This window comes from Cetorhinus maximus, chromosome 31, assembly GCF_964194155.1.
Source record: "Cetorhinus maximus chromosome 31, sCetMax3.hap1.1, whole genome shotgun sequence".
In the NCBI taxonomy this organism is placed as follows: domain Eukaryota; kingdom Metazoa; phylum Chordata; class Chondrichthyes; order Lamniformes; family Cetorhinidae; genus Cetorhinus; species Cetorhinus maximus.
The window spans coordinates 18,895,267-18,907,070 of NC_135909.1; the positions used below are offsets into that span (position 1 = coordinate 18,895,267).

At 48.0% G+C, this 11,804-nt stretch overlaps 2 protein-coding genes across 2 annotated transcripts; one reads left to right on the plus strand and one right to left on the minus strand.

Annotated features, from left to right (window-relative positions):
- Window positions 1–478: 478 nt before the first annotated feature.
- LOC144670384 (histone H2B type 1-M-like) lies at window positions 479–949 on the plus strand. The gene has a single exon (XM_078532865.1). It carries the CDS (start codon window positions 479–481, stop codon window positions 854–856), a length of 378 nt encoding a protein of 125 aa, XP_078388991.1. The 3' UTR covers window positions 857–949.
- A 7,701-nt stretch (window positions 950–8,650) lies between these two features.
- Window positions 8,651–9,319, minus strand: LOC144670239 (histone H1-like). Its single transcript, XM_078532724.1, has one exon. It carries the CDS (start codon window positions 9,317–9,319, stop codon window positions 8,651–8,653), a length of 669 nt encoding a protein of 222 aa, XP_078388850.1.
- Between the last annotated feature and the right edge of the window lie 2,485 nt (window positions 9,320–11,804).

An 11,804-nucleotide genomic window follows, 5' to 3' on the forward strand; every position in this document is an offset into this window, starting at 1 on the left:
CCACCTCACATGCACAGCAAAGGCCGCATGAGCCCCTGTCTGACCTCTAATATTCGGGACTGCTCTGTCCTGCTGATGGGCGGAAATAAAGAAGAGCAGTTGGTCCTGATGAGGAAGGGAAAATGTATGAACAGCATCAGCAGGATTATCGAGTGATGTGGTATTCCCAGCAGAGAGAATGTGCTGGTGCGGCAGAGGGAGTGAAGAAGTCTGGGATTTGGGCGGATGGGGCGGTCAACGGGAAAGGAAGGTTTGACTGCTGAGAGGTTTTGTGGCTTGAAGGACCAATAAATGTGATTGTGTTTTTAAACAAACTAATCAGAAAGATGTAAAATATCACGAATTGACCTCATTGTGAAATAGCCAATCGGGAACACGACATTCACCCATCCTTCATTAGCATAGGCCTCTGGTTTAGTCTATAAAAGACGAGTTTCGACCGCGCTTTGAGTTATTCTGTGTGAAGCTGATTGTGATCATGGTTGATGAGAAGAAAGCGCAGGTTTCCAAGAAGGGCGCGAAGAAAGCGCAGAAGAAGTTGCCCGCGAAGGGCGGCAAGAAGAGGAAAAGATCCAGGAAAGAAAGTTACTCCATCTACATCTACAAAGTGATGAAGCAGGTTCACCCCGACACCGGCATCTCCTCCAAGGCCATGAGCATCATGAACTCGTTCGTGAACGATATTTTCGAGCGCATCGCGGGTGAGGCTTCCCGCCTGGCCCATTACAACAAGCGCAGCACCATCAGCTCCCGGGAGATCCAGACCGCCGTGCGCCTGCTGCTGCCCGGGGAACTGGCTAAGCACGCCGTGTCGGAAGGGACAAAGGCGGTGACCAAGTACACCAGCTCCAAGTAAAACCCCACAACGGACTGAAAAACATTAAAAACACAACGGCTCTTTTAAGAGCCACCCACAATCTCCTTGAAAAAGCTATATCATCTCTATTTTTTAATTTGTCATGTTTCGAATGTGATAAGTTTCGAACTGTTATTTTAATCAGCCTTCAATACAGAGATTCTAGGTAGTGTAGCTTTATCGCCTGGTCAATCATTGAGTCTTGTTTATAATTCTCCATTAAATAATGACTGGCCGCTGACCCTCTTCGCTTTGTTCTCAGACGGGTTTATATTCGGCCTCTTTCCCTGGCTTTGGAGAGAGAGAGAATAGAACGCAAATGCATCCGTTTCCAATTTTGGTCAAGTTTGGTCTCAATAATCGATCAGTTCATTTCCTATCAGCCTCAGATGTGTAGCAAGCTTCAGTCTCAACGCTGGCAAATTTACACCAATAATATTCACTTTTGACTCACGAATATCTACACTATACCGTCCGTTTGTAGAACGATGTGGAGAGGCTTTAAGACCGCTAGTTAGCGGATTTATAATAGGACCGAAATTAACCGCGAATTGAATTTAAAAGTGAATCTGGAACTTGGGATAAAATGTGAAATAGTCCCATCAGGGACGGATATTTTAAAAACTTTGTCGTCAGACCGAGTTAGCTACTAAAGATTTTTTTCTCTTTATGAAATAGATTTCTTGTTTTATAAATATATCGGTGGTCTTTTCGATGTCGAATAAAAACTATTGCTTGGATTCTGTAATCTTGGCGCCGTTATTTTCGGCTTGTTTTATATACAGATAAACACAGACTGATAATCAGAAACGGACAGATACCGACAAACTAGACTAGGGAAAGAGAGAGCGAGATTAAGTACATCGAACATTCGTATTCTTAATACTCAATTGCCTATTTCCAGTTAGTGCGATACTCTCCTTTATTCGTTGCATTACATTTTGGCGGGCTTTAAGCATTTGGAAAAAAAAACAGTTGGAATCGGATAATTTGGCGCCGGTAATTTCCGCCCTCACTCCGTGGAGTCTCTGGATCGGTGAGTTCAGTAGATATCTGATTGGTGATATGAACAACACTATGAGATGTCGCACAAAGTGTCCAATCAGCAATGCCCGCAGCACCATTCCTCCCGAAGCTATAAGGGAAGCGAATGTGAGAGGATTTCCTCTTTCACTGTGAAAGTGTTTGTGAGATTGTGGGAATGTCTGGAAGCACTCTACGGGCTGTTCCCAGGGACACACACCGAGACAAACATCAACTGCAGCTGGAGGATCATCAACTCGGTGAAAGACGCGCTTTGGTCTGCCCGAAACTTGTTGGTCTTCCAGCACAAAGAGTTGTCCCCGACCGATTGTTGCGGATTGGCACAATCCAAAGTCCAGGACTACGTGCTGAGGGACGCACTAAAGCTTGGGGCAGCTGCCGCAAAGGCGCAATGGGGAAGGGTCGCTGTCTAAGACCTTTCTGCCACAGCGCACCGAGAGACTGGGAACTGTTTAGAGCCCCTCGGGCTGTACAGCTCAAAATAAAAGGCTGTAAATGATTGTAATATTGTTTGTACTGATGCACCTGGTGATACATTTTGTAAAAGTTTAACCTGGATTGTACCCTTGTAATGGTTTTTTTGAAATGGTTTGGAATGTGATTGAAGATATTTTATGAATAAAGTATATTTTTGCAAAAAAAAAAGTCTGGAAGCACTGAAGCTTGGGGCAGCCGCCGCAAAGGTGCAATGGGGAAGGGTTCCTGTCTAAGACCTTTCTGCCACAGTGCACCGAGGGACTGGGAACCGTGTAGAGCCCCTCGGGCTGTACAGCTCAAAATAAATGTCTGCAAATGATTGTAATATTCATTTATTGTATTGATGCATTTCGTGATACATGTTGTAAAAGTTGAACCTGATTGTACTTTTAAGATGGTGATTTTGAAATGGTTTGGAATGTTGTTGAAGATATTTTATGAATAAAGTATACTTTTGCAAATAAAAAAGTCTGGAAGAGGAAAGACCGGCGGTAAAGTTCGCTCCAAGGCCAAGTCTCGCACCTCCCGGGCTGGACTGCAGTTCCCGGTGGGCCGTGTTCACAGGCACCTGAGAAAGGGCAACTATGCTGAGCGTGTGGGTGCCGGAGCCCCGGTCTATCTGCCTGCTGTGCTGGAGTATCTGACGGCTGAAATCCTCGAGCTGGCCGGTAACGCGGCCCGGGACAACAAGAAGACCCGCATCATCCCCAGACACCTGCAGCTGGCCGTCCGCAACGACGAGGAGCTCAACAAGCTGCTGGGAGGGGTGACCATCGCTCAGGGCGGGGTGCTGCCTAATATCCAGGCCGTGCTGCTGCCCAAGAAAACCAGCGCCGCAGCGGGCTCGAAGACCAAGTGAAGCGGCAATTCTTTAATCTAATAACCCAAAGGCTCTTTTCAGAGCCACTCACAGGATCAGTGAAAGGGTGAACTATTATATGTCCGCTGCATTCCGAAATTGAAAGTGATTGTGCACCACTATATAATAGCGAAGCCGAAACTCTCAGTGGGTTTGAGAAGTACTTAGATAAACACTCGAAACACCAGAGCAGACAGGGATAGGGGCCAAGTGCCGGAGAAAAGGATTAGAATAGATAGGCGCTTGATGGCCGGCAGGGATAGGATGGGCAGACGGGCCTGTTTCTTTGCTGTATAATGTTACGACCACTCTAGCGCAATAACATCATATAAGGGCAGATGAGATGTATCCCAGGCTGCTGTGAGAGGCAAGGGAGGAGATTGCAGGGACCCTGATATTAATTTTCAAATCTTCTCTGACCACAGGAGAGGTGAACGGACTAGTGGACAGTAAATGGGCACCATTATTCAAGAAGGATTGTAGGGATAAACCGGAGAACTATAGGCCAGTGAATCTAACATCAGTGGCGGGGAAACTTTTGAAAAAGTTTCTGAAGGACAGAATTAATTTCCACTTGGAGAGGCAAGGATTAATTAAGGATTGCCAGTCCGCTACCAACACGAGCCGTCTGATTCTTTGCTGTATAACTGTGACCAATGACAACTATCAACTGTATCTGAGTACTGGAGGGTTAATCTTGGACACTCGCTTCGTGTTCACAGTGTTGCCTTATAATGACAATGGGTATTAACTTCCAAATCGCACCTCACCCTGTGCACGGGATTTACTTATGCAGCATTGTAAATGCCGCAATTCAATGAAAAAAAAAATCCCAGAACTTTTCGGCAGTTCTAATCTGCGCTACAAATTGTAATCTCGCAATTCTACAAGAGCGATGTCGATAAGACAAAGGAACTGGTGCAAGGGAGAATAAATTGTCATCGAGCCGAGTAAGAGCTGGTGTTTAACAGGAGATCGCAGCTCTTTCATGTGTCGACTTAGTGGCTCTTAAAAGAGCCGTTGTTGTACTTGGTGCTGAAGCCGGGTTTTAGGCGCGTTCCCCGCGGATGCGGCGGGCCAGCTGGATGTCTTTGGGCATGATGGTGACTCGCTTGGCGTGGATGGCACACAGGTTGGTGTCCTCAAAGAGCCCCACCAGGTAAGCCTCGCTGGCCTCCTGCAGGGCCATGACGGCCGAGCTCTGGAAGCGCAGGTCTGTCTTGAAGTCCTGAGCGATCTCTCGCACCAGGCGCTGGAAGGGCAGTTTGCGGATGAGCAGCTCGGTGGATTTCTGGTAGCGGCGGATCTCCCTCAGAGCCACAGTGCCGGGTCTGTAGCGATGAGGCTTCTTCACTCCGCCCGTGGCTGGAGCGCTCTTCCGGGCCGCTTTGGTAGCCAGCTGTTTGCGGGGAGCTTTCCCTCCGGTCGATTTGCGCGCTGTCTGCTTGGTCCTGGCCATTTTCTGAACAGATTCGCCACAGTCTGAGATACAAGAACTATTAAGACAATCTGCTCTACAATCCGCCTTTTTAAACTCTGTGAGGAACCGCCCCGAACAGTAATTGGCTGCAGCCTTACGCCCAGGCAGTTTTATCCAAAATCTAACCAATGACTTAATCCCTGGCAACTCAGGTCCCCATTGGTCGAGTGTTTTTAATTGTCCGTTTCAAAAATTCCGCCTTCTTTGCAGCCGTTTCCCGTCTCGACAATAGACTTCGTTCTTCACTTATTGTAAAATTAAAAATACCATTTTTCACTCTCACTCACTATTCCCTAACCCCAATGAAATTCCAGTTCATTCAACCTGACCCGGCAATCTTTAAACCCGGCATCATCCTGGTGAATCTGCTCCTTTTTGGACAGAAACACCATCCTGTTGTTTGAACTGTGTAAAGTCAGTGCTGAATTTCCCAGGCAAAATTGAAGGACTGTCCATTGCTCCATACAGCACAACCAACCCTAAAAACCCCCGCTCGCTTATAGGGCTGGAATGGGTAATAAAATAGAAACGGTGCTGGGGGCATCAGACCCCTTCCCATTGTCCTCATTTTGAGCTGTTCGTGCCGATAAAGAGCGGGGAAAGGGAGCGGCTGGAATCTCCCCCTATTCCCGGTCTGAGTCTTGACGAACATCCGTGCGAATATTGAGATTAGGAGCAGGAGGAGGCCACTCAGCCCATCGAGGCTGCTCCGCCATTCAGTGAGATCATGGCTGATCTGATTGTAACCTCAACTCCACTGACGGATTAAACGGCTGATGTCAGAGGAACCGCCGGATTACTAATACTCTATTATTAGTAATAATGGAGTCATTACTGTCCGATTCTTAATTCATCTAGAACAAAACCTTTTGTAAACATGAAGCAGTGGAGAGACTTTTCAGTGTCAGTGCAGAATGTGCCATCCGGGTAAATAAACAACGAGCAAACTGAGATTCTCAGTACATTCCCCGTCAGAACAAATCAGGCACTAACATTCCCGATCACAGCTCATCCCAGCTCCCGTTCCCAGGTCTCTGCTCTCTCTGTGAGGCGGTGGGTGGCTCTGAAAAGAGCCTTTGTTGTGTGTTAGGAAAGAATCGAAATTAACCCCGAATGGATCCCGGATTCCAAAATCGAACCTGGAACTCGGGATAAAATGTGAAATATTCCCATTAGGAACGGGATAATTTTAAAGCTTTGTTGTCAGACCGAGTCAAATATTAACGTGACTTTCCATATGAAATCTATTTCTTGTTTTATAAATATATCGGCGGTCTTTTCGATGTTGAATGAAAAAACAGTTTGGATTCTGTAAATTTGGCGCCGTTATTTCCGGTTTGTTTTCAGATACAGATAAACACAGACCGAAAATCAGAAACCGACAGATAAAGATAAACTGTACATTTGGGAAAGGGAGATTCTTGCATTTCTGCACTTTAAAAATGAAGTAATCATTGCCTATTAGTACAATTTTCTATTTTAATTTGTTGCCTTCCGTTTGGCGGGCTTTAAAATTAAAAAAAAAACGGTTGGAATCTGATAATTTGGAGCCGGTATTTTCCGCCCTCACTCCGTGGAGTCTCCGGATTGGTGAGTTCAGTAGATATCTGATTGGTGATATGAACAACATTATGAGACGCAGCACAAAGTGACCAATCAGCAATGCCCGCAGCACCATTCCTCCCGAAGCTATAAGAGAAGCGAATGTGAGAGGATTTCCTCATTTTCTGTGAAAGTGTTTGTGAGATTGTGAAATGTCTGGAAGAGGAAAGACCGGCGGTAAAGTTCGCTCCAAGGCCAGATCTCGCTCCTCCCGGGCTGGACTGCAGTTCCCGGTGGGCCGTGTTCACAGGCTCCTGAGAAAGGGCAACTATGCTGAGCGTGTGGGTGCCGGAGCCCCGGTCTATCTGGCTGCTGTGCTCGAGTATCTGACGGCTGAAATCCTCGAGCTGGCCGGTAACGCGGCCCGGGACAACAAGAAGACCCGCATCATCCCCAGACACCTGCAGCTGGCCGTCCGCAACGACGAGGAGCTCAACAAGCTGCTGGGAGGGGTGACCATCGCTCAGGGCGGGGTGCTGCCTAATATCCAGGCCGTGCTGCTGCCCAAGAAAACCAGCGCCGCTGCGGGCTCGAAAACCAAGTGAAGCGGCCATTCTTTAACCTAATAACCCAAAGGCTCTTTTCAGAGCCACTCACAGAGTCTGTGAAAGGGCTGCTCACTGCCTGAACTCATTTCATTCTGGCTCTGAAGAAGCGTCATGCCCATTCGAAAGGTAACTCTGTCCCCACACAGATGCTGCCAGACCTGCTGAGTTTTTCCAGCACTTTCGTTATAAATACTAGCTTCGCTTCACAAGACACTAGTGTGAAAACGCCTGAAATGCCTTACAACCCGCTTTAAATTCGGATTTCATACCTGATCTCTTTATAATAGGCGGGCAGAAAGCTATTGATGGGCGAAATCACCGTGAATTCCGGGTCTCACACATGAACTGTGTGGGTTTTATTCATGTCACGTTTCAATAGATATTGCAGAGAAAATGGGGTGAGTCATTTTTCCACTATATTGGAGTGGGAGAGTGGGGTCTAAGGAGGTAATACACCGCTCCACTCTCCACTTAATACATCAACAACCTTAACAAATGAACTAATGACCGAAAGAGGACGTGTTTGATTCATCTTCAAATTTCTCTCTCCCGTTCCCAGGTCAGTGCTCTTAATGTGACGTTTTGGGTGGCTCTGAAAAGAGCCTTTGTTGTGTGTTTGGTAGAAAGGGTCGAGTTGTTCAGCCGCCGAAACCATAGAGAGTGCGGCCCTGGCGTTTCAGAGCGTACACCACATCCATGGCAGTGACCGTCTTGCGCTTGGCGTGTTCAGTGTAGGTGACCGCATCCCTGATCACATTCTCCAGGAAAACCTTCAGCACCCCGCGAGTCTCCTCATAGATCAAACCCGAGATTCGCTTGACACCGCCACGGCGAGCCAGGCGGCGGATTGCTGGTTTGGTGATGCCCTGGATATTATCACGAAGCACTTTGCGGTGCCGCTTTGCTCCGCCTTTACCCAGTCCTTTGCCTCCTTTCCCTCTGCCAGACATGATGATTCTTCACTCAGATCACCGCTGAATATGAGAGAAGAGCAGCTTCACGTTCCTCTTTTATATAGCCCGCCCCGACCTAACTGAGAAAGGAGCAGACAGTGAGAGGCGGGGCAGTGAGGAGACTGAGTGACACACAGAACAGAGAAGCGTCTTTGATAATCCAGCTCCGCCCCCTGCCTGCTCGAACCGACATTTTATTTAATTGTCGACAATGGAAGTTAACACAGCGCTCGGCACAAAATTTATAGATTGGAGCTTCATGTTCAAAGGTGCTAGAAACCCGCAGCTTTTAAATAAAGAGCTTTACAAATAAAATTCAGTACTACTCCCGCCCAAGTACATACACTGTACCCCGTCAAATCCGTCTGTTTTCACTTCACTCCCAGCTTCCGTTCTATCCCCACACACCTCCCCTCCAGGCGGTTTGAGCAGTTTACCGACACCTCACTCCAGCTGAACTAGACAAACTCATGTGTTGGGCTTTGAGTTGTAACGCGGGGTTTCTCCGCCCGGGTTACTGTCTTACACACTCTCACCCTGAATCTGTGAAAAGGGAACTGAGCAGAAACTGACAGAGCAGATGAACAAATCCCCAGTTACAACGGGGCACGGACACCGCTCTGTTTTATTACAGAGTGGGGGAGGGGATGGGTATAGTGCATGTCAGTGAGATACCGGGAAATTTCAATTTAATATAAATCATTTCAGTGTGAAACCTGCTCCCAGCGCCGGGACAGGGACATTTGATTCGGGGATCAGCTCTTTCCTGAGAGACGTGGGCGGCTCTGAGAAGAGCCTTTGTGTTGAGGTTTACAATTTGCTCGGCTGTTTTCATTTCTTTCCTGGCGCTGCTTTCTTAGCCTTTGCTGCTTTCACTTTGGGCTTGGCCTTCGATTTATCCACTTTTTTTAAAGCCTTTCCTCCCGTCACCTTCTTGGCGGGAGATTTTTTCTTCAGCGCTACTTTCTTCACCGCCTTTTTTGGAGTTGCCGCCTTCTTGCTGCTTGTTTTCTTGACTGTTGCTTTCTTCGCTGGGGATTTCTTGGCTACTACTTTCCTGGCTGGAGATTTCTTAGCTGCTGGTTTCTTTGTTTTCACCTTCTTGGCCGCTGGTTTCTTCACTAAAGATTTCTTGGCTGTTGTTTTCTTCTCCTTCTTTCCCATTTTCCCCTGGGATTCCTTCTTAGGGATTTTGAAGGAGCCGGAGGCGCCCTGTCCCTTTACCTGCACCAGGGAGCCGCTCTCCACCTTCCTCCTGATACTTAGCCTGATCTGGGAGCCGAGCTTCCCCACATCGACACCGCTGCCAGACAAAGCTTTCTTTATCGCGGCCAGGGACATCCCCTTGCGATCGCTGCAACCCGCCACAATCTTGAGGATCTGTTCGCCTAACTTGGGACCGGCTGCCTTCGATCGGGAAGCCGCCTTCTTCCTCTTGGGAGATTTGACTTGAGCTGCGGCGGCTGGAGGAGCCGTTTCGGCGGCTGCAGTATCAGTCATATCCGAGACTGTGTGTAAAATCTCTCTGACAGTCAGAACTGGATCAGAAATGAAAGCAGTGGTGGCGGCTCAGAGCAACTTAAACACAGAGAGCGGACGGGGCAGAGACAACCTGCTGTCAGCTCCCGGCTCCTCCAGCCTCTCTGTGTTTCTCTCTCCTCATAAACTCCCCAATTCCACTTCAAATTGGACATTTCAGAATGCCACACTCGCTTCTTTCTGTTAACAAAATCCGAATGTTTGTTGTCGAGAAAGTTCCATCCGAATTAAATGCAGCAATTTCGATTTAAACCCGTTTCTTTGCTGCTTTGATCGCGCCCTCTCAGCCGAGCGCTGACTTCTTCTCTGTGTTTCCACTGAAATCTTGAAATTATCGAAAACTTTACCTTAAATTCTCTGTTCTGGGCTGAGCAGGGGAGCAGCGCGATCCAATTACAGGGAAATCTTGTGATTTTACACAAGAGGGACTTGGAAACCTGGCGCTGAGGCCGGACACACAAACACAGTGACATTAGTCTAACCCGCCCGCCCCTTTAACACACTCTCGCTGATACAATGTCACTGTCAGCCTGTTCCTGCCCCACGGAACTCATTTCTTGCGAGCTTGACTCCATTCTCTCCCCCCTTGTCCAGTCCCTTCCCACCTACATCCGTGATTCCTCTGACACCCTTCATCATATCAACAATTTCCAGTCCCCTGGCCTCAACCGCCTCCTCTTCACCATGGACGTCCAATCCCTCTACACCTCCATCCCCCACCAGGATGGTCTGATGGCTCTCTGCTTCTTCCTCGAACAGAGGCCCGAACAATCCCCATCCACCACTACTCTCCTCGTCTGGCTGAACTTGTTCTCACACTGAACAATTTCTCCTTAAACTCCTCTCACTTCCTCCAAATAAAATGTGTGGCTATGGGTACGAGCATGGGCCCCAGCTATGCCTGTCTCTTTATGGGGTATGTGGAACATTCCTTGTTCCAGTCCTACTCCGGCCCCCTGCCACAACTCTTTCTCCGGTACATCGAAGATTACTTCGGTGCTGCTTCATGCTCTCGTCGGGACCTGGAAAAATTTATTAATTTTGCATCCAATCTCCACCCCTCCATCATTTTCACATGGTCCATCTCTGACACTTCCTTTCCCTTCCATGACCTCTCTGTCTCAATTTCTGGTGATAGACTGTCTGCCAATATTCATCACAAACCTACCGACTCCCACAGCTACCTTGACTACAGCTGCTCACACTCCGCTTCCTGTAAGGACTCCATCCCTTTCTCTCAGTTCCTTCACCTCCGTCGCATCTGTTCTGATGAGTCCACTTTCAAAAACAGTTCCTCTGACATGACTTCCTTCTTCCTTAACCGAGGTTTTCCATCCACGATAGTTGACAGGGCCCTCAACTGTATCCGGCCCATCTCCCTCACATCTGACCTCACACCTTCCTCTCACTCCCAGAACTATGATAGGGTCCCACTTGTCCTCACTTATTACCCCACCAGCCTCTGCATTCAGAGGATCATCCTCCACCATTTACGCCAACTCCAGCATGATGCCACCACCAAACACATCTTCCCTTCACCCGCCCTGGCGGCATTCCACAGGGATTGTTCCCTCTCGGACACCCTGGTCCACTCCTCCATCACCCCCTAAACCTCAACCCCCTCCCACGGCGCTTTCCCATGCAACCGCAGAAGGTCCAAAACGTGCGCCTTTACTTCCCCTCTCCTCACCATCCAAGGCCCCATACACTCCTTTCAAGTGAAGCAGCATTTCCCTTGCACTTCCCTCAAATTAGTCTACTGCATTCGTTGCTCCCAATGCGGTTTCCTTCACATTGGAGAGACCAAACGCAGACTGGTTAACCGTTTTGCGGAACACCTGCAGTCTGTCCGCAAGCATGACCCAGTCCTCCCTGTCGCTTGCTATTTGAACACTCCAGCCTGCTCTCATGCCCACATGTCCGTCCTTAGCCTCTGCATTGTTCCAGTGAAGCTTAATGCAAACTGGAGGAACAGCACCTCATCTTCCGACTAGGCACTTTACAGCCTTCTGGACTGAATATTGAGTGCAACAATTTTAGATCATGAACTCTCTGCTACATCCCCACCCTCTTTCCGATCCCCCTTTTTATTCCCCAATAATTTATATAGATTTTTCATTTCCCACCTATTTCCATTATTTTTAAATGTATTTCCGTCCATTGTTTTATCTCTACCTTTTAGCCGATTTCGATCCCTTCCCTTCACCCCACCCCCACTAGGGCTATCTGTACCTTGCTTGTCCTGCTTTCTACCCTTAATTAGCACATTCCGTAGATAATATCACCACCTTCAACACCTCTTTATCCTTTTGTCTATGACATTTTTTGGCTATCTGTAGCTATCAATGACCCTCTATCCAGCTCTACCTGTCCCACACCCCCTCTCCCTTAAACCAGCTTATATTTCACCTCTTTGCTGTTTTTACTTAGTTCTGTTGAAGAGTCA

Bases quoted from the DNA above. Each gene is read 5' to 3' on its own strand.
- LOC144670239 (XM_078532724.1), bottom strand. From the start codon at position 9,319: ATGACTGATACTGCAGCCGCCGAAACGGCTCCTCCAGCCGCCGCAGCT.
- LOC144670384 (XM_078532865.1), top strand. From the start codon at position 479: ATGGTTGATGAGAAGAAAGCGCAGGTTTCCAAGAAGGGCGCGAAGAAA.